Source organism: Zea mays, chromosome 3 (genome assembly GCF_902167145.1).
Source record: "Zea mays cultivar B73 chromosome 3, Zm-B73-REFERENCE-NAM-5.0, whole genome shotgun sequence".
NCBI classification, from domain to species: domain Eukaryota; kingdom Viridiplantae; phylum Streptophyta; class Magnoliopsida; order Poales; family Poaceae; genus Zea; species Zea mays.
Window position 1 is genome coordinate 176,982,151 of NC_050098.1, and position 21,012 is coordinate 177,003,162.

General features: G+C 47.6%; 2 protein-coding genes across 2 annotated transcripts; one reads left to right on the forward strand and one right to left on the reverse strand.

Annotated features, from left to right (window-relative positions):
- Positions 1 to 14,571: 14,571 nt before the first annotated feature.
- On the reverse strand, positions 14,572 to 16,773 carry LOC100278150 (uncharacterized). Its single transcript, NM_001151519.1, is given in 1 exon segment — positions 14,572 to 16,773. A coding segment is annotated over 1 exon segment (621 nt). The 5' UTR covers positions 15,349 to 16,773; the 3' UTR covers positions 14,572 to 14,727.
- LOC103650928 (extradiol ring-cleavage dioxygenase) lies at positions 15,843 to 19,129 on the forward strand. The gene is made up of 3 exons (XM_008676524.3): positions 15,843 to 16,636; positions 18,134 to 18,504; positions 18,611 to 19,129. The coding sequence occupies exons 1-3, from the start codon at positions 16,241 to 16,243 to the stop codon at positions 18,801 to 18,803; spliced, it is 960 nt and encodes a 319-aa protein (XP_008674746.1). The 5' UTR covers positions 15,843 to 16,240; the 3' UTR covers positions 18,804 to 19,129.
- The last annotated feature ends 1,883 nt before the right edge of the window (positions 19,130 to 21,012 follow it).

Sequence of the window (21,012 nt, forward strand, 5' to 3'; positions counted from 1 at the left end):
TCTTAGAGTAGAAAAGGTAAGAATGATTAGAGTAGAACAGTAGGAGGTGAGACAGGATCAAGATAAGTGTAGAAAGAATTAGAGTAAGTTAAGTAGGTAAGGGTTTTGTCCATTTCTATCTAGGTTTCGTCCTACAGTCAACATTTCCTCTGATACCACTTCTGTCACACCTAGTCTTTAAGGGACAAAGCTGGGTGCATCTCATATATGTGTCAGAGAAGACAACACATATAATAACAGAGTGCATAGAGATAAATGTCATAAATATCATAAATGTACTTATTACATAGCGGGAGTCTTACAAAAATAAATGATAAAATAAAGCAAACTAAATATTATTCCCTAGCACCACAAAGCTGACTGGAAGACGCCACCTAGATCAAGTTGAAAGCCTCAGTGTTAGGCGGCTCCTCTTCGACCACCTGTTCTTCTCCTGTGGGGGGGTGTGAGACATCAAGAGTGAGCTCACATACGTTCATAGCTCAACAAGTCGTGGGGAATAATGTGCTTGAACTCACCAAAGGCGGGAGTTCAAGTGATGTGTAAGGCTGATCAATAAAATAAAGGCTGAAGTTGAGCATTGCTTTTATAAGTTGGTCAAAATTTTATTAGCAGTTACTAAGTGTAAGTAAATACCAAACCATAGTAATAATAAATAAAAGTGATAATAAAATAATCCCAGATGCAATGAAATGACAAATTAAGTTTAAGTTTCATAAATTAATCATGTGAGTGTCCGAGCCGCTCATGACCGTGAGCACGACTAGTATACCAGTTTTACACTCTGCAGAGGTTGCACATCTTTACCCACAAGTCGTGTTACCTATTTGCCACGGACTTGATCAGACCCCATACACCTCTACCAAGGAAGCGAGGCAGGGTACCACTACGAGGCCTTTACAAAGTTCCACTAGCTTCAGAAAACCCGCTACAGTTATAGGAAGCTCAAGTGCAGGAATCCCTCGCCTGACCGCCATCGTAGCAAAATCAACCCAAGGACCTCCCTACATTGACCACTCCCCTACTTCCCTTGCCCTTTTCGGGTAAGGTAGTCATCCACTAGCTTTCCTAGTTAATCAGCCAAGGGCGTCCCATTAAACCCTTGTGGTAGAACTGTTTTTCCGGGTGGTACTCCATGTTCCCATTAACATAATGATCTTATCATGAACAGTAAATAATAAATAGATAATAAAAAGTGTAATCATGAGTAATAAATATCTCTATACCCAAAACCACATAAAGCAATAACATGTACTACCCAAAAATTTAATAGTAAAACCAGTGGTGAAACAAGGTATAAAGATAGTCAAAGTCTAGGGTAACCTATTGGGTCCCATCAAAATTAACCTAAGCAGATCATTATGATTAATAAGAACATGAGGGTAAAAGGAACTGATCAAGGGCATAACTTGCCTTCAACGAGCTCCTGCTCAGTAGTCTCTACCAGCTGAACCTCAGGATCCTCTGTAGCTTGCTTGTCTACTCGCATCAACACAATACATACATAGTATAGCAAAAATTAACATCACATCAAACATGTAAATAAAATACACAGTAATGATCTAGACATTAAAATAAGATCATAGGAACTGGAATCATTAAATTTGGAGTTATAGATTTTAAGTTATGAATTTTCCAAGGTTTTATGTATTTAATACAAGATTAAGTACTAGATAAATTTTAATGTGTCTTTCATGTCAAAACAGTGGCACTAATGGATAGACAATAATATTGCAAAAATTTAGAAACTGGAATGGACCAATTTGGAGTTCATATGATTTTTCTACAAATTAAACAAGTTTCTGCAATTAAATTTGTACTAAAAATCTATTTTAAATTAGTTTCTCTGGTTTTACTGTTATCTGGACTGGGCACAATTTTCTGGAAAGTGCAGGGTGTCGGTGATTAGGGTCCGACCGCACACCCGGGGGTTGCCCCTCGAGGTGTTTTTAGAAGTAGAGCGGTGTAACTGACTGTAGCTCGATGGTTCGTGCCAAATGCACGAGAGACAGTGGACAATCTTGTACAAGTTCGGGTCACTTTAAGATGCGTAATACCCTACGTCCTGGAGTGGATCTTATACGTGGTGGGTTACAAGGGAGTTCTCTAGTACAGGAGATACAAGAGAGTCGGGTGGATGGCTAATGAGTGACCTGTTCTTGAAGGGGTGCTCCCTAGGCCTTATATATTCGACCGTGGAGCGTTACATGCGGATATGATAACCACATGTTCCTAAGTAGCAGTGAACCGACTGAGTTTATCTTCCTATAATCTTGCAGACCTATAGTCCTTCAGTTCCGACGTCTGAGGGCGCTGCGCGAAAAAGTCAGATCAATGCTGCAGATAGCGTTTGAGTTCAGCAAACCGCATGGGCTCGAGTTGATCCAACCTCGTGTTGATCCGTTCTGCTGGAAGTTCCTCCCCTAGCCCACGAAGGGATGGCCTTGCGAAATAATGGGCTTGGGGCCCTTCGCGAGGCCTTCTTGCCTTCTAGTGGACCCGGGGGATATCTATCCCCCCACAAGCCCCCAATCTTTGTATTGATTTTAAAATAATCGGCCCAAAGATTCCAGGTCCAGCTTGCGATTTTGAAATATGTCTGCTAAGTCATTACCTCCAACTCTGAGTAACTTGGTAAAAACGATCTTCTGTCATCTTCTTTTGGCATCACTCCACAGTCTTTTGCTTTTAATCTTCAAGAATCGGTGCTCTGTTTATGCTTTGGAGATCAACATTTTGCTCTCAGGGTTTAAGGATTCATTGGGTGCACCGGAGGTGCACCCAATGGGTGTAGCCCCCGAGCTTTGAGTGGATTACTGAAAATAATCCACTCAAAGGTCTTCATCCCATGCTTGTTTAGAAATCATTGTCTCTGACTTGTACTCATGCCTTAGAAATTAGCATTTTGCCCTCAGCCTATGCTTTAGAGATCAGTACTTTGTTTTCGGGGTTTTAGGATTCATTGGGGGTGTAGCCCCCGAGCTTTGAGTGGATTACTGAAAATAATCCACTCAAAGGTCTTCATCTCGGGCTTTTTCAGAAATCATTTTCGTCTTCATCTCATGCCTTAGAAATCTACATTTTAACGTTAGTTCATACCTTAGAGATCAACATTTTGTCTTTTGGAGTTAACGACTCATTGGGTGCACCGGAGGTGCATCCAATGGGCGTAGCCCCTGAGTTTCGAGTGGATTACTGGAAATAATCCGCTCACAGGTCTTCATCCCATGCTTTAGAAGTCAGCATTTTATCCTCACCGAATGCCTTAGAATTCAGCATGATATCATCAACTTTATGCTTTAGAAATTAGCATACGGTTTTGCCTTTGAGATCAACAATAGGGTCTACCCATGTCCTGTTGAAATTTATTTGACCTGCGACAGATTGGACATCCGGTAGATGGCCCTTAGCTGGTCTTCCTTTCGCTTCATGCTTCAATGCCCCTATTGATTAGACTTGTACTTCATCAGCTATTTGTAGCTTTCCTCCGATCTCCATCGATATCTTTTTTTGTCTTGATACATTCACTGCGTATACTGTATGGATGTGACTGTTTGGGAAAATCTATTGAAAATTCCCGGACGTCCCCCCAATGGGTGTAGACAAGGGACGACTTGGTGCGCTGAGCATTTAGCGAACTATCCCTGAGTAGTAACTTGATGTGACCGTGGGTGTAATCATATCATCCATGCAGTTGACTTGAGTCCCAATGGGTGCTGTGTTACGCGAAATGGCGTCAGCTGCCTGACTTGTTTTCAGACGATTTGAATTGCTTATTGAATACTTGCAACTGTCCAGTGACCGTGGTAGGAGATGAGCGGTTGCCTTCTTCCTCTATAAATAGAACGCTTGCTTCTCTGGCGTCTTCACACATCTCTCTACCGCTTGTTGCTTGCTTTCTTCTTTTCTCTTCTACTCCACCATGGGCAAGAGCAAAAAGGGTGGGAGCTCGTCGCACCATTCCGGCGACAAGCGGAAGCGTGAGCCGACCCCTCCCTCGGAGGACTTCAGCGATTCCGAGTACTCGGAGGAAGAGTTTTCCTCCGAGTCTGAGGGATCGCCAGTCTACACCTCGCCCCCGGCATCGTCCGAAGACTCAGACGATTCCCAGGGGATCGCCACCGAGGTGTGGACATATATCCGGGCCGTCGAGCGCTCCAGGCTTGAGGGCTCGGATGAGTCGGAGGTCTCCTCGGACGAGGAGGAATCCTTTGACTAGTCCGAGGAGGGGAGCGGCGGTGACGGTGATGGCGAGGGCGACGGCAGCAAGGGTGACGGCAGCAAGGGCGGCAGCGGCAAGGCCAGTGGCAAAGCGCCACTGGCTTAAAATATTAGTATAGATAAGTAGTGTTAGTATTAGTAGAATAATATAGTAGTTGTGAAAGTCGCCTAGAGGGGGGTGAATAGGCGGAATCTGAAAATTATAAACTTAAGCACAACTACAAGTCGGGGTTAGCGTTAGAAATATAATCAAGTCCGAAAGAGAGGGCGAAAACAAATCACAAGCAAATAAAGAGTGTGACACGGTGATTTGTTTTACCGAGGTTCGGTTCTTGCAAACCTACTCCCCGTTGAGGTGGTCACAAAGACTGGGTCTCTTTCAACCCTTTCCCTCTCTCAAACGGTCACCTAGACCGAGTGAGCTTCTCTTCTCAATCAATCGGGACACTAAGTCCCCACAAGGACCACCACACAATTAGTGTCTCTTGCCTTGATTACAATTGAGTTGGGAACAAGAAAGAAAGAAGAAGAAAAGCGATCCAAGCGCAAGAGCTCAAATGAACACAGCAAAACTCTCTCTTCTAGTCACTATTGCCTTGAATGGGATTGGGACTTGGAGAGATTTTGATTCACTCGAATTGTGTCTTGAATTCAATGCTATAACTCTTATATTGAATGTGTTGGCTGAAAACTTGGATTGCCTTGAAGTGTGGTGGGTGGGGGTATTTATAGCCCCAACCACCAAAGTGGCCGTTGGGGGTGGCTGCTATCGTATGGCGCACCGAACAGTCCGGTGCGCCACCCGACACTGTCCGGTGCGCCAGCCACGTCACCCAACCGTTAGGGTTCGACCGTTGGAGCTCTGACATGTGGGGCCACCGGACAGTCCGGTGGTGCACCGGACAGTCACTGTTCACTGTCCGGTGCGCCTTTTGACGCATGCTCTGACTTCTGCGTGCGTAGGCGCGCACTGTAGCGTTTCACTGTTCCTTTGCAGACGACCGTTGGCGCAGATAACCGTTGCTTCGCTGGCACACTGGACAGTCCGGTGTTACACCGGACAGTCTGGTGAATTATAGCGGAGTGGCTCCCCAAATTCCCGAAGCTGAGCAGTTCAGAGTCAATCCACCCTGGTGCACCGGACACTGTCTGGTGGTGCACCGGACAGTCTGATGCGCCAGACCAGGGCACACTTCGGTTGTCTTTTGCTCTTTTTATTTGAACCCTTTCTTTGACTTTGTATTGGTTTGTGTTGAACCTTTGGCACCTGTAGAACTCATAATCTAGAGCAAACTAGTTAGTCCAATAATTTGTGTTGGGAAATTCAACCACCAAAATTCATATAGGAAAAGGTTTGACCCTATTTCCCTTTCAATCTCCCCCTTTTTGGTGATTGATGCCAACACAAACCAAAGCAAATATAAAAGTGCAGAATTGAACTAGTTTGCATAAGGTAAGTGCAAAGGTTGCTTGGAATGAAACCAATAATTATTTCTACTAGATATGCATGGATGGTTTTCTTCTTATTAAAAATTTTGGACCACATTTGCACCACGAGTTTTGTTTTTGCAAATTCTTTTGTACATTCTTTTCAAAATCCTTTTTGCAAATAGTCAAAGGTATATGAATAAGATTGAAAGAAGCATTTTCAAAATTTGAAATTTTCTCCCCCTGTTTCAAATGCTTTTCCTTTGACTTAAACAAAACTCCCCCTTAATGAAATTCTCCTCTTAGTGTTCAAGAGGGTTTTACAAATTTTTGAAGATACTAGTGCTTTCTCCCCCTTTTTAACACAATAAGATACTAATTTGAAAACTTCATTTTAAAAATTTGGTGGTGGTGTGGTCCTTTTGCTTTGGGCCAATACTTTCTCCCCCTTTGGCATGAATCGCCAAAAACAAATACTTTGAGTGAAATATAAGCCCTTTTACTTTCTCCTCAATGGCAAACAAATAGATATAAGTGAAGATTATACCAAAGTGGAGAATTATGCGGAATACCGGCAAAGAGTAGATAATATCGATGGAGTTGAGTGGAAGCGTCGTCTTTGCCGAATACTCCATTTCCCTTTCCATTCTATGACTAAGCATAAGATTACACTTGAAAACACATTAATCATAGACATAAAAGAGATATGATCAAAGGTATATAAATGAGCTATGTGTGCAAAGTATCAATCAAAGTTCCGAGAATCAAGAATGTTTAGCTCATTCCTAAGTTTGGTAAATGTTTTCTCATCTAGTGGCTTGGTAAAGATATCAGCTAATTGTTCTTTGGTGTTAATATAGGCTATCTCGATATCCCCCCTTTGTTGGTGATCTCTCAAAAAATGATACCGAATGGCTATGTGCTTAGTGCGGCTGTGTTCTACGGGATTATCCGCCATGAGAATTGCACTCTCATTATCACATAGGAGAGGGACTTTGCTAAATTTGTAGCCATAGTCCCTAAGGGTTTGCCTCATCCAAAGTAATTGCACGCAACAATGGCCTGCGGCAATATACTCGGCTTCGACGGTAGAAAGAGCTACTGAGTTTTGTTTCTTTGAAGCCCAAGACACCAGGGATCATTGTAGACTATTAAAGACCAGCTGCAAATCTTCAATAAAATTTTCTAAGTTTTCTGTCTTGATCACCACGTCATCCACATAAGCTTCTACACGCTTGCCCCAGTGGTCGGCTAAGCATGTCTAAATGGCTCTCTGGTAAGTCGCTCCAGCGTTTTTGAGGCCAAACAGCATGGAGGTATAGCAGAAAGCTCCAAACGGGGTGATGAATGCAGTTTTTTCTTCATCTTCTTTTGCCAGACTGATCTGATGATACCCAGAGTAGCAATCCAAGAATGACAACATAGAGCACCCAGCGGTTGAGTCTACCACCTGGTCTATTCTAGGAAGTCCGAAGGGATCCTTCGGACAGTGCTTGTTGAGATCTGTATAGTCGACGCACATGCGCCAATCCACTTTATTCTTTTTGAGTACAAGAACAGGATTTGCCAACCATTCAGGATGTAGCACTTCTCTAATGAACCCTGACGTGACTAAGCGAGCTAGCTCAGCATGGATGGCTTCTCTCTTGTCGGGCGTGAAACGATGCAACTTTTGTCGAATCGACCTCGCCTGAGGGTAGACTTTCAGTTTGTGCTCGGCCAGCTCTCTCAGGACTCCCGGCATATCCGCAGGTTGCCATGTGAATACGTCTTGGTTGCCTTGCAGGAACTAGACGAGCGCGCTTTCCTATTTGTCATCCAGGCTGGAGCTGATGATGGCAAACTTGCGTTCATCAGCGAACCCAAGGTTGATTCTCTTGGTTTCCTCAGTCGGCCGCATAGAGGTCATGGCTTGAGCTTCATTTGTAGGTACTGTGAGGTCCTCCTCAGGCTTTGAGTTCGCCTGTGCAGAAAAAGTCGTTGATAGTTTGGTGGTGAGAGCCGCCTGAATGGCCACTCGGAAGCACTCTGCGACGCCTTGGAAGTCAGCACGCACAGTGATGATTCCTTGTGGTCTAGGCATCTTCAATATCATGTACGTATAATGCGGAATGGCCATAAACTTCACCAGTCCGGGCCTGCCGATGATGGCGTTGTATCCGCAGTCGAAGCTTGCCACCTCGAAGCTTAGGTACTCAGTTTTGTAGTTATCCAGAGTTCTGAAGGTGACTAACATGTAGATGTGTCCGAGCGGGTACTCTCCTTCAGTCGGCATGATGCCGAAAAAAGGAGTATCTGACTCTTGGAGCTCTTTGAGTGTGATCCCCAAGCCTAGGAGTGTCCGAGGGAAGGTGACGTTGATGCTGCTTCCCCCGTCCACTAACACCTTCTTCACCCTGCTCTCTCGAATCACCGGATCGACGAGGAGCGGGTACTTGCCCAGATGGTCGAAGTTAAGCCATTGGTCCGCCCGAGTGAAGGTGATCGGGTGTTTGGACCTCCGGTACGGGGCGGGAGGACCGGTGGTCGCCACCAATATCTGACGGTCGTTGAGCTTCTGCTGCCTCTTGCTCTCTTGAGACCCGTGTTCGCCGAAGATGATCTTGACTTCTCCGTCGACGCGGGGGAATGCTCCACCTCCTCCCCCTTCCTGTTGCTGAGGTTGTCAAGGTTCTCCGGGTCCTCCTCGTGGCGGGGGAGGTGGTAGAGGTTGGAAGGGTCGGCCATTCCCGACGGAGTGCTTGAAGTCTCTGCAGTTCCAAAGGGTGTGGCGCATGTCTTTATGGTATGGACATTGGGCGTCGAGGATGTCGACCAACGTTCGTTCACCTTCGCGGGGTGCCCCTCGGGCACGAGAGACGGGTGGTCCGGTGGCATGAACCTCATCGCGAGGCCTCTTCTCCCAACGCTTGTCAGGTTGCTGGTTCGCGTCGCGTCGTGGTGCCGGCGGTGTAGGTTTCGCTCCTCCAATGAGGTCATGAGCTCGTTCGTCAGCGGTGATGTAGAGGTCCACTTCCCGGAATAGCTACTCGGAGGTAGTCGGCGCTTTTTGCAGTATGGCTTAGACGAAGGCCGAGTCATTAGATCCCTGGTAGAAGTCCTCGATTACTGCTGCTTCCGCAACCTCAGGAATACGATTCCTCATGGTCTGAAATCTTTTGAGGTACGACCAGAGAGTCTCGTCCCCTCGGCGCTTGATGGATTTGAGGTCCCATGGCTGCATCGGCTTGTTGGAGAGGGATTGAAAGTTGGCAATGAAGCGCCGACTGAAGTCGCTCTAGACGTCGATGCAGTGTCGGGGTAGGTGTCGTAGCCATTGCAGTGCATCTTGCCCGAGGACGATGGGCAGGTATGCGGTCATCACGTCTTCAGTTGCCCCAGTGGCCCGGGCAGCGGTGGTGTAGACGGCCAGCTAGCCTCCTGGGTCCTGCTTGGGCTCATACTTGTCGATGTTGGAGACCTTGAAGTTAGGGGGCCATTGAATGGCCCTAAGACGTGGAGTGAGCGCCGATACCCCACACGTGTCCTCCTGCCGACGATGATGACGTTGGTCCCGAGGAGGGGAGTCATTGACATGGTGCCTCGACCGCCCCTGGGTTGTGCCGCTAGTTGAAGCCGTTGCCGACTCGACTCTGGTGGCCTGACTTCGCGCAGGAATGCCGTGATCCCGGTCATACTCTTCTCGGCGCCGAATCTCGTTCTCGTGTCGTTGTTCGCGCGAAGCGTTGATGGAGCTCCATGCGTCCCGCCGACTATTGATGGCGTGTCGTAGGTCGCTCGGTGGATGGGCGAGAGGTAGAAGATGATTAGCTGCCCGAGTGAGCAGCCATCGATATCCCTCGGCGTCTGGAGTCCGGGGGAGGCCATCGGCTATCCGAGCCAACACTCCACCGACCTCACTCGGTGTGTTCATGGCTCGGGCGAAGTCAGGGTTCTGGTTTCGGCCGAGAAGAGGGTTCTCTCGGTGTTGTCTCGCTTCCTGTTCGGTCTACTCTTGAGCTTGTCGACGATCGCGCCGTCGGGAATTCCTTCTTTCCCTGAAGACTCGTTCATCCGGAGTTTCTCCCACCTCCGAGATCTCATCTCGTGACACGGGCTGCGCCGGATCATGCTCTCCGGCTTTATGATGTTACCGAATATTTCGGCATCGGTTCCTTCGTCGGCGAGATTCCCGCTGAAGAGGTTCTTCTCCCGGCGCGGTTGGTTCATCGTCGGAGATGGGGGTAAATTCCACCCTTCCCTCGATAAAGAGGACGTCGGGGTAGAATGGCACCGTCGTAGTGACAAACTTCTAGTTCTCCTTTGAGGGCGGAGATATCTAGAGAGCAGCTTGACGAGCTTTTACCTTGTTTGCTTCCTTTTTCCTTGTGATCCACGTCCATTTTTCCGTAGAAGAGGTGGTCAGCGGAGTCCTCCGGGTAGTCGGATCTTCTGCTCCCGGCTGACGAGAGGTAGTCTTTGCTCGGAGCGCTGGAGGTTGCACTATTTCCGGCTTTGCTCCGACTTTCCTGGAGATTGTTGGAGAAGGCTTCCTCTCCGGTGGATCTGTGATGCGATGTAGAGTTCCTTCTTCGTCTGCCACGGACGAAATGGTCCCGAAGCAGAATACGGATCCAGGGCGGAGGATGATCTTGTGCAGGAAAGTGATAGCCATTGATTTAGCTTGGATCAGTGACACACCCCCCACCTGGAGCACCAGCTGTCGGTGATTAGGGTCCGACTGCACACCCGGGGGTTGCCCCTCGAGGTGTTTTTAGAAGTAGGGCGGTGTAACTGACTGTAGCTCGATGGTTCGTGCCAAATGCACGAGAGACAGTGGACAATCTTGTACAGGTTTGGGCCGCTTTGAGATGCGTAATACCCTACGTCCTGGAGTGGATCTTATACGTGGTGGGTTACAAGGGAGTTCTCTAGTACGGGAGATATAAGAGAGCCAGGTGGATGGCTAATGAGTGACCTGTTCTTGAAGGGGTGCCACCTAGGCCTTATATATTTGACTGTGGAGCGTTACATGCGGATATGATAACCACGTGTTCCTAAGTAGTAGTGAACCGACTGAGTTTATCTTCGTATAATCTTGCAGACCTATAGTCCTTCGGTTCCGACTTCTGAGGGCGCTGCGCGGGAAAGTCGGATCAAAGCCGCGGATAATGTTTGAGTTCAGCAAACCGCATGGGCTCGAATTGATCCGACCTCGTGTTGATCCGTTCTGCTGGAAGTTCCTCCCCTGGCCCACGAAGGGATGGCTTTGCGAAATAATGGGCCTAGGGCCCTTCGCGAGGCCTTCTTGCCTTCTAGTGGACCTGGGGGATATCTATCCCCCACACAGGGGGTCTGGCGCAAGATTCCACAGACTCAGTACACAGTGAATTGGACGGCGGGTTATTTTATAAATCCTACAGGGGTTCTTTTAGAAAATATCTGGGCGAAAGGGTATCTAGGGTTTCTGACCGTTGGATCATCAATCCGCGCCCAGATTAGATCGGCGTGGCCGTGAAACGGAACGCGACGAGAACCGTTGGATGAAAATGGGACGGGGAGTATTTTATTATTCTGGATTTGATTCTATTCGTCCGATCTAGATCAACGGATCAGGCCGAATGCTGCGAAAGGGTATGCAATCGTCTAATCTCAGCCCTTGAATTCTAGATCTCTGGCCCACGTTCTCTCTTCCTCCCTTCAAGGTTGTAACGGTGGCACTGCCGCCCCTATATGGCGGAACATCAGCAGCAGCCGCCCATACATTGATACGACGCTTGATTCACTACGCATGACCCATCTAAACAAAGCGAGGATTCAATATAAACTATGAAAGGGGCTCGTATCGGAAATCACGGCGACACGCGCGTAGAACCGGTCGTGGGGCGGACGAAGGCTCTCATTGCACTCCGGCGAGCAATCCAGTCCTCTACCACCACCGTCGGAGCCCGCCACCGCCACGGGAACGCTTGGCGCGATCCTGCGAAGCTCCTAGGGTATGCGTCCCCGCCTAATCCAAGGTCCCGGCGACGGCAAGGATGTGGATCCGCAACGGCGCGGAGTGGACTCAAGGAGAGGTCGCGACACTCGCCCTCTCTTTGCTCTCAGCTCGTTGTGTGCACGGATGTCGATGGGGGGTTGTGGCGGCAGCGTGTTATATCCTGTTGAGGGCGCAACGGCCCCGGCCGAAGCAGGCGGGACGGTCAGCGCAGGGTAGTGGTGCGAGAACCGCGGATGGTTAGGGAAGAACCTGACTACGAGGGCCCACCAGCAAGTGCCTGGTGCGCGCAGGTGGAGACCGACGGTGGGGACCCATACGCCAGCGCCAGCCCACGAAGCAAGGCGCGTGCGGTGGAAGAGTAGGTGTGGGTTGCGCAGATGAATTCAGTAGTGGGCCGAATTAGGTCCCGCGGCCCAGGTAGGCTTTTTATCCCTTTTTTCTTTTCTTTTCTTATTTTTCCTTATTTCAAATTTCAATTTGAATTCAAATGTTGTTGTGAAGTTCATGCTTAAGTGAATTGCTAAAATTCAAGCACCATTATGAATAGGTGCATTTATTTATTTGTATATCTTTTCCTTATATTTATATTGTATTTCTTCCTTCCCTCTCAAATTTTAACCCTAAGTCCAAATTGGGGTTGATTCCACATTCCAAGTCATTCCTTTATTTCCACTATTATTGTTATTGTTATTTGAATGCACAAGCAACAAAAATATCCAACATGATGCATATATTTTTTTATCATTTGTTTTAATTAATCACCCTTAATGATATATATGCTCTTTTTATGATGCAGATATGGCACATAAAATAAGGAGACCTCTATATAATCCTTTTATACAATTTTGAGTATTACAGGAGGACACGATGGTGCCTGTCATGCTTAGGTTATCTTGTCGATGACGAGTCCAGATCTGAGATATTGGACAATCAAAGCCTGTAGCGTGGCAGCAGTCGACATATGCTACGGAGTTGGTGGTGGTGTTGTGTCGCCTCGGTGGGTCCAGGGATGGAAGGCACTCGCATTCTCTTGTCCTTTTAGGGTGCCTCTCGGTTTGGAGCTGCTCTGGCTGGGCTTCTTTCTCCGCTTGCGTGCTCTCTCCTTGTATGTATCTAGCGGTATACTACCTATGTTGCCTCCAGATGTCCATGTCTTCGTCGTGTCTTTCTCCGGCAACGAACAGGTATGACTGCCTCTTCCCTTCCCTTCCTGGTCTATGAAATCTTGGAAGTGGGGGAGGCGAGGGATGGGGTCTCTGATTTGCTGCCTATAGTACCCATTCGATGGCTCGTCATCGTCTGTCTACATGACCTTTCCTTTATCACGACGTCGACTCGCTTAGTCAAATAAAAAAAATGCGGAGAGCAGAGACAGTCAATCAAAAATCTTGACATCTTTTTGATGGATAGTTTACGTGAGTATTGTTGTGAGCCGTCGCAACGCAAGGACAACCGACTAGTTTTTCTCTATATCTCCACCCTCTACATGCTTATTAGGCTTGTTGTTAAGGGTAAATTAAGGGAGACTGTAGGGGATTAAATCCCTTATATAGGAGGCGGATTTAATCCTTTCTAATCCACATCAAACCAAACAAGCTGTAAAAAGGTTCCACTAAATTCTCCATCTATACACACTACAACAGTAAAATATCATTTTCTATACATATTCATTGTCTATTATCAAATTTTTTCCAACTAATAAATACTGGCGTGCACGCAAAGGCGAGGCAAGATGGTTGGCTACCACACCCCTAAAGCTGGTGGTTCCCTATAGTTTCCCCTTAAGGGCTTGTCCGGTTACGCCTATCCAAAAGGGGATTGAATCCCCTCCTAGTCATTTTTTACTAGGAGGGGATTCAATCCCCTTAAACCCCTTGCTGGATTGACATAACCGAACAAGGCCTAAACTGTAGCACGTAGAGGAAGGGAAACGGGTGACGTAAAACAATTTTAGCCCCCTAAACAACTACAAGAGTAGGGGACAGGGCACCGTTGAACGTAGTCTTGCTGTATCACTTGCTCCACTAGTCACCTTCCAAAGCAGGAAATTTGTACGGTTGAGTTTGCAGATAATGGCATCCGGGTACCCATAGAGTTGTACACCCCACAAGATGGGAACAACTTGGGCCTTCCAAAGCAGAAAATTTGTACGGTTGAGTTTGCAGGTAATGGCAGTAGCAATGGCGGAGGAGGTGACAACAGAAGTGGTGGAAGCGCTCGCCGAGGAGTGTAGAACGATTGAGGTGGTGGAAGACATGGTGAAAACGGATCTGGCTTTGGTACCAGATGTATTTGTCATAGGGAACCTCTATGGGTTTGTGTTTCATATATAGTGTTGTACATAATACAATCACAACAACCATATCCACAATATCTGATACAATTGTACCTTACCATCTATAGTATCGACCATACCTAAATTGTGTTACTTGACTTGTTTACATGTTGTCGTAGCCGATACAGGAAAGAATTGATGAAACTGCAGCTGATAAACGAACCGTGGAATCAGGTCTAGCAGCAATGTGTTAGGATTTGTACTCATGACGATTGTTCGGTTTGCCACCAAACCTTTTTTTATTAGAGCTCCAAGGCTGATGTCTAGGCCGTCTTGATTTGTTAAATCTCACAAGATTGGAACCTTTTACCTGACATAAGGTGTTTGATGGCATCCACTTTTATAGGTGTTATGGTGTGCTCAAGTGCCAACTTGATCTAGAACTAAGACCATATCCAACAGTTTACCATATGGTTACACAAAACACTGGTTTGCATGGTTATGTATTATAGACTGTAATGTTCGTAGAGTGAACTTTAAATATAGTGATGATAATGAGTAAGCTGTCCAATAAAAAAACAAAAATTTCGCTAATCGAGTCAAATACCTAAGTTTATGAGTTTATGACAATTGAGCCCGGGCAACTGTAGCATCAACAAATCATCAATGGAAAATATGGTTTTATATATAAGAAAATGTTACCAAACTATTTTCAACTTTATTGTGCGCTCTAAAATTAGATAAAAGATTCACGCCGTGTACGACAAAATAATAATAAAATGAGCACACTTGTAGGACGTTGCAGTGGTAGCTATACTAGTATTCACGCTTTACGTGGAACGGGAGCGTAGTGGGCGTATGGAGGCCAGTACAAGTGAAGCTCCATCTTGTACGTCACCGTTCGTCCTCGCAAGTCCACCGGCGAGGACCGGACGTATCCCAGCGCGTACGCGAAGTCGCCGGTGCCACCCACCACCGGGTAGTCGGACGGCTTGGTGTTGTAGGTGCCCCCAAGGACCGAGACGGAGCCCCGGTGGCCGCGGTGGTGGACCGTGATCTTGGCCAGCGACATGCTCTGCAGCCCGTCGAGGCTGGTGGTGATGGAGGTCCCCTCCGCGACGCCCGCCACCCGGGAGTCCCTGTCCGCGCGCACCGTCAGGTCGTCGCGGAAGACGTAGATGGTGCCGAAGGGCGTGGTGGTCTGGCTGACGCCCGCGCCCGCGACGCCGTCCACCACGATGTAGCCGGTCCTGTTGATGGTCTCGTGCTGGTACAGCGTGAAGCTGAGCGTCTTCCCGTGCCCGTCTCGGCTCTCGGTTTTGTTCTTCGGCGTCGCAGCTGCTACTGCTACAGGCGGGATCTGAAACTGGAGGCGGTGGAGAAAGGCCACCAACACGCAGAGCAGCAAGCCCCTGGCACTGGCAGCGCTCGTCGTAGCTGCCATGGTAAAACCGAAAGATCGCTACTGGATTATTATGCCTCCTCACTTGTGGCTTATCGTGGAGTTTGGAGCTTTTATGCACTGCAGCCTGGCAGCCAGAATGGACTAGCGATAGATTCTCAAACAGCTGATCTTGACGAAAAAAAATGACGGATCGAGACACTGGACATTCGGTCGCCGTCGGAGTAAACCTGATCATCTAGATGGTAGACTTTTGGTGGAAGACACCGTTCTTTCTCTCTCTGAACTCTGAAGACTCGTGACCTGCCGTGCGACGTCCTGATACCAACTGCGGCTGTGTACCAGGTCGACGGGGAGATCGGATTTGCTCCGTAAATACGCACTGATGCGGTTGCTTATATGTCAGTGCGTTTGAAGTCTTCTTTTTCATCTTTCTCTCTTTTTGGTTTTTTAGGCGCACCTTTCTCTCATTTTAGTGAGAGTAGTTCTTTTCCTTTCCTAGACCCAAACCCAAGCAGACCTGTGGGCCGTGGCCTTGCTCGAGACCAACAGCAAATTTCGGCTGTGCCTTTGTATGTCCTAACAAGCCCATAGTGGAAGACCGGCCCGGTCCACGAAACCTGTTCTCTCCTGTTAACGATTCCATAGAAATACGCCGTCGTGCGTCATTGCTTACACGATAGTGACCACGCACGCCGCGGGCCGGCAAACCGTACCGTCGCCGGAAGATTCGTATTGCTTGCTGCGTTTCGACTTTGGATTGGACCCGTCCCCTTGCGACCAACCGAACCGCCCCTCAATCGTCTCTCTGAATCATCCCTCTCGCACTCTCGCGCTGCACGTGCTCTCCTCCACGGGCCACCACCACAAACCAAACGCGAGCGCGACGCACGCGCGCAAAAAGAAGATCCAGCGCAGCGAGCGCGACGACATAATGGGGCAGAGCCAGGGGAGAGCGGGCAGAGCCAAACCAGAGACGCGGCACGCGACGCGGGAGGGCGAGCAGCAGCGGCGGCGCGGCGACATCGCGAGGCCAGGGCCAGAAGCAACAGCCGAGGAGGGGCAGCAGAGGCGACCGCCGAGAGTCCCGGCCACCATGGACACCTTCTTCCTATCGCACGGCTCGCCCACGCTCTCCATCGACGACAGTATCCCGGCGCGGCACTTCTTCAAGTCATGGGTGCCGGCGAAGGTCGCGGGCGACCAGCCCCCGCGCGCCATCCTCGTCGTCTCGGGACACTGGGAGACGGCCACGCCGGCGGTCAACGTCATCCGCGGCAGCAACGACACCATCTACGACTTCTATGGCTTTCCCAAGCCCATGTACCAGGTGCGCTCGATGCCTACCTACCACCGTACTCCCTCCCTTTCTCCGCTCCCCGCGAATCCGTTGGGAAGCCTCACCGTTTTAGCAGATGACCCAGTGCGTCAAAATTAGGTTGGTAACATTGCGTCTCGGACTCTCTCGGTGGGTCCTTGTTTTCCTCTGCTCAGTGCTTTTGAGTCACCCCCACCAGATCATGGTCCGGTCCAATGCAGGTGCAGAAATGGGGATTCTTGTCGCGAATCATGAGACCATGCGCCTTTTTTTTATCCTGAAACAAGGATCGCTAGAGCCAGTGACCAATGTTCTGGTGAAATCAACATGAAAATCAGATGTGAACAGGCCATTGGGGAAAGTTGCCGGCCTAGAGCTTACGGTAGTTCTACAAAAATGAATCTGCATATGTAGATATCTACCTGACCTGAATAGGTAGTGAGATGCTTGATAGCTTGCTTGTCAGCAGCAAACTTAGGGGCAGTGAAGCTTGATGGCCCATGCGCATCGAAGTAGGTAAGGTGCGGTTGCCGCTAGCATTTACCGAATTGACTACATTATATAGCCTGGCCGGATTCTGTATTTCTCTTTTATGATCTCAAAGTTAAAAAAAAAAGAAGAAGAAGAAAGTAAAGAAAGGCATCTTTGCCAGTAAGGTGCGTTTTTTCTGTGATGTATGCCTACTGAATTCTCTCACGAGCAGTTGTTTTAATAGTATTCACAGTTTAGCTAGTGTTACATAGTACTTTAGCACCTGAATTTCATAATACTGTATAATGGTTGAGTCTTGAGATATCATATATGCATCCAGGATTAAGACTTTAGGTGCCCTCTAGGTCCCCAACCTTGTTTGATCTGACGTTAATTGAAATTTTGTAGTTTGATATATATATTTTTTGCGCTTAACTTAGTTTAGTTAAAAACAATTTATTCTTTTTTTAGGTACGTGTTTAGCCTCCATGTTTCCATTCCACTTATTAGGTAGAGACATCCACCAGCTTGTCTTTAGGTTCTATTTTACGACTGGTTGGTAGCTTATGCTTCTAGATAACGTGGCTTCAGTGAGCAGGTAGGTTGGTAGTAGCTAATATAATTCTGTACTTGGGATATTGCAAATCTCCGGGGCCCCACAATCATACCATAGACTATAAGCAGCTGTCGATTTCACCTCTAGAAGATGTAAATGTAAGTTCTAACTTCTGCAGCACTAATGCGGATTAGCGTAATTTGCTATCATATCACATCTCTGAAACTTTCTGAATGAAATCGCTATACCTTTTATGCTTGACCAAACACAGTGTGTTAATTTACAAACGGAAATGTTTACCGCTGCTGCTGCAATAAATAAATAAATAATCGATGGAGCAGCTAGTAAAACACTGGTTGTGGTTGTGGTTGATGATGTTTGTAGCAAGCAGCTCATTCAGTCTTGTCGACATCATGCTTCAATTGGTCTGAAGTCCAAAGTTTCCCCGCTGATCCTGAATAAACTCTTTTGTCCCGTTCCAGCTCAAGTACCCCGCTCCGGGCGCTCCGGACTTGGCCCTGCGGACCGTAGAGCTCCTGGAGCAAGCCGGGTTCGGCCCCGTGAAGCAGGACCACAGCCGCGGGCTCGACCACGGCGCCTGGGTGCCGCTGATGCTCATGTACCCGGACGCCAGCATCCCCGTGTGCCAGCTCTCGGTGCAGACCGACCGCGACGGCACGTACCACTACAACCTCGGCAAGGCGCTGGCGCCCCTGCGGGAGGAAGGCACCCTCATCATCGGCTCCGGCAGCGCCACGCACAACCTGCGCAAGATTAGCCCGTCCGACGCGCCCGTGCCGCAGTGGGCCGCCGAGTTCGACACCTGGCTCAAGGACTCGCTTCTCAACGGAAGGTGAACCTGAAACGAAACTGCTCAGCGCTCAGAGTCGAGAGACCTGTTGGCCTGTTGGCTGTTGCTGCTGCTGCTGATAAAAAAAACTCGTCGTATTGACCGTCAGGTACGAGGACGTGAAGCGGTACGAGGAGAAGGCGCCGCACGCGAGGGTGGCGCACCCGTGGCCGGACCACTTCTACCCGCTGCACGTCGCGCTCGGCGCCGCCGGGGACGGCGCGAAAGCGGAGCAGATCCACCAGTGCTGGTCCAACGGCACGCTCTCCTACGCGTCCTACAGGTTCACCACCAACACCTGACGCGCTGCTCGTGGTGTCGGTGGAATACCACCGTCCCGCCCGGCCAGCTGCTGAATTCGGGGGAAGCATCCATCGACGGGTGTGGCACTGGCAGCATTGCACATACTGTATTTCTAATAAACCCCCGTGTGCCTGCCGTTCCGTTCGCGGTAGATATGCGTTTGTTATTGTTTTGCATTGTTTGGTGCAGCAGCTTAGGCTGATTGATTGCCTGCATGGTGGTGCCGGGTTCTCGCTGGCCTAGCTGAAGCGTGCATTCTATCGAGAAACGTTTTGTTTGTTAATGTATTCTATCATCGTTTTTAAGAGTTGAAGGCCTTCATCAATCCCCCAGTCGAAGCCCATCACATTGTCTCGAGGTGCATCCCACCAACTTCTCTCGGCCCATGACAGGTTCCCAACGCGATAGTTCGGGATTTTTTTATTTGTAACTCTTTTTTATAAATTATTTTTAAGAAAAAATAAATCACAATGCTTTTATTTCTAAAACAAACTCCAAACTACGTTATCATGTTATTTTGCCCGACGTGGTCGACCTATCACCATAGCATGTTAGTCGCCTTCGCCTGGCTAACCCGGCCAACCGCTACCGCACCAACAACTTGAGCGCACCATTTCTCCATCGTCCCTCTCTGTGGCCCTCTCACATCAACCCAATTCCACTCTACAACAGGCTATAGTTTTAGTCCACAACTACATTAATTTTTCTATTTCAGAATTAAGTAATTCACGTGAATTTGTTTAAGCGTTTATAAATCACACAACATAATATTTTTTATTTAATTAAAAATTATAAAGTGCATAATAATTAAAATAAAAGTACATGACAATTACAAAAATACATAAACCTAATTGGAGTTCTAGATCTCATCCTCATCTTCCTGTTCTGCTTTCGGTTCCTCTTCTTCAGCATCGACCGGACCAAGTTTCTTTGACTTTTTTAATGATTTTTTTTGAACTCCAGGCGGCCAAAAACAACTAGAAGCAACGATTAAAACACGTGGTGTTGACGTTAACAAGTGGATCAATCGAAACATGCCACCTCGCTCTCGCCCACACCAGCCAGCGTGTTTCCTACCTTCCGCCCGTCTCTCGTCCGAGCGCGTGCTCCAACGCGGGCGAGGGCGGGGCGATATCGTCTGCTCTCGGTAGACGTGAGCAACACTCTGAAAGATCTTTGTGGAAGCCTCAAGATCAACCTCAATGTTGTACTTGAGAATAGAATAGGGTTGAAAGAGACTCAAAGTCTTTGTGGCTTCCTTGGTAACATGGACACTGGCAAGCCATGGTGGTGACCTCCACATGATAAATCAAGTATTTTGCCTCTTATGTTTTAAATTACAATATTTTTGCTTCCACTTGATCTACTTGGTTGTGCATGTTTATGAGTAACTACTTAGTGGACTTTCTATTGGATATATCCAAGCACTTCTATAAGCTTGATTTGAGTTTATTTCGCGAGGTGTAGTTGTTATTGAGCTCTCTATGTTGTGTAGCAGTGGCGTAGAAATGTGCAGAAGTGCCACGATGTAGTAGTTCCATAGAATTACAAAGAGGTTCTCCAGTTTGCTAATTCACTGTAAAGTTTTATTTGTCGTTAATTTCATAAACACCTATTCACCCCTCTATGCGACATCAAAACCCTTTCACATAGGTGGCTATTTTTAGAAACAATTCTAATGAATATAATTAGTGATGATGATTATTGTAACAAACTAAAGGCCAGATGTTTCTAATCATTATAAGAATTTCTAGGATTAATCTTTTTCTTACATGTCACATGAGGGTTTAGATTCATTAGTACAGGTAAGTCGTTGTTTCATGTCACAAACTAATAAATTTAGTACTCAGATGGCTTAGCACTCACACACTCATCATTCATATTAGTTGGGACCAATGATTTCAAGTCGTCCGACTAATCGTGATTAGTCAGGCTGGTTGGCAATTAGGGCGATTAGCTAAACGACTCGACTAGAATACCTAGTCGTCCGACTAATCGTCGATTAGGGCTACTAATCGTCCGAGTAATGTTACCTGGTCGTCCCGACTAGGGTTTACCTGGTCGGCCGACTAATTAGATTATGTTATTTTATACAATAGCAAAGGTGTATTTAGAAATAGAATATATCTAGCTACTATTACTATTAATATTGATTAACTTATACCAAATTAATGGTGATATACTCCTCAAGTCCTCATTTTTGTGAGA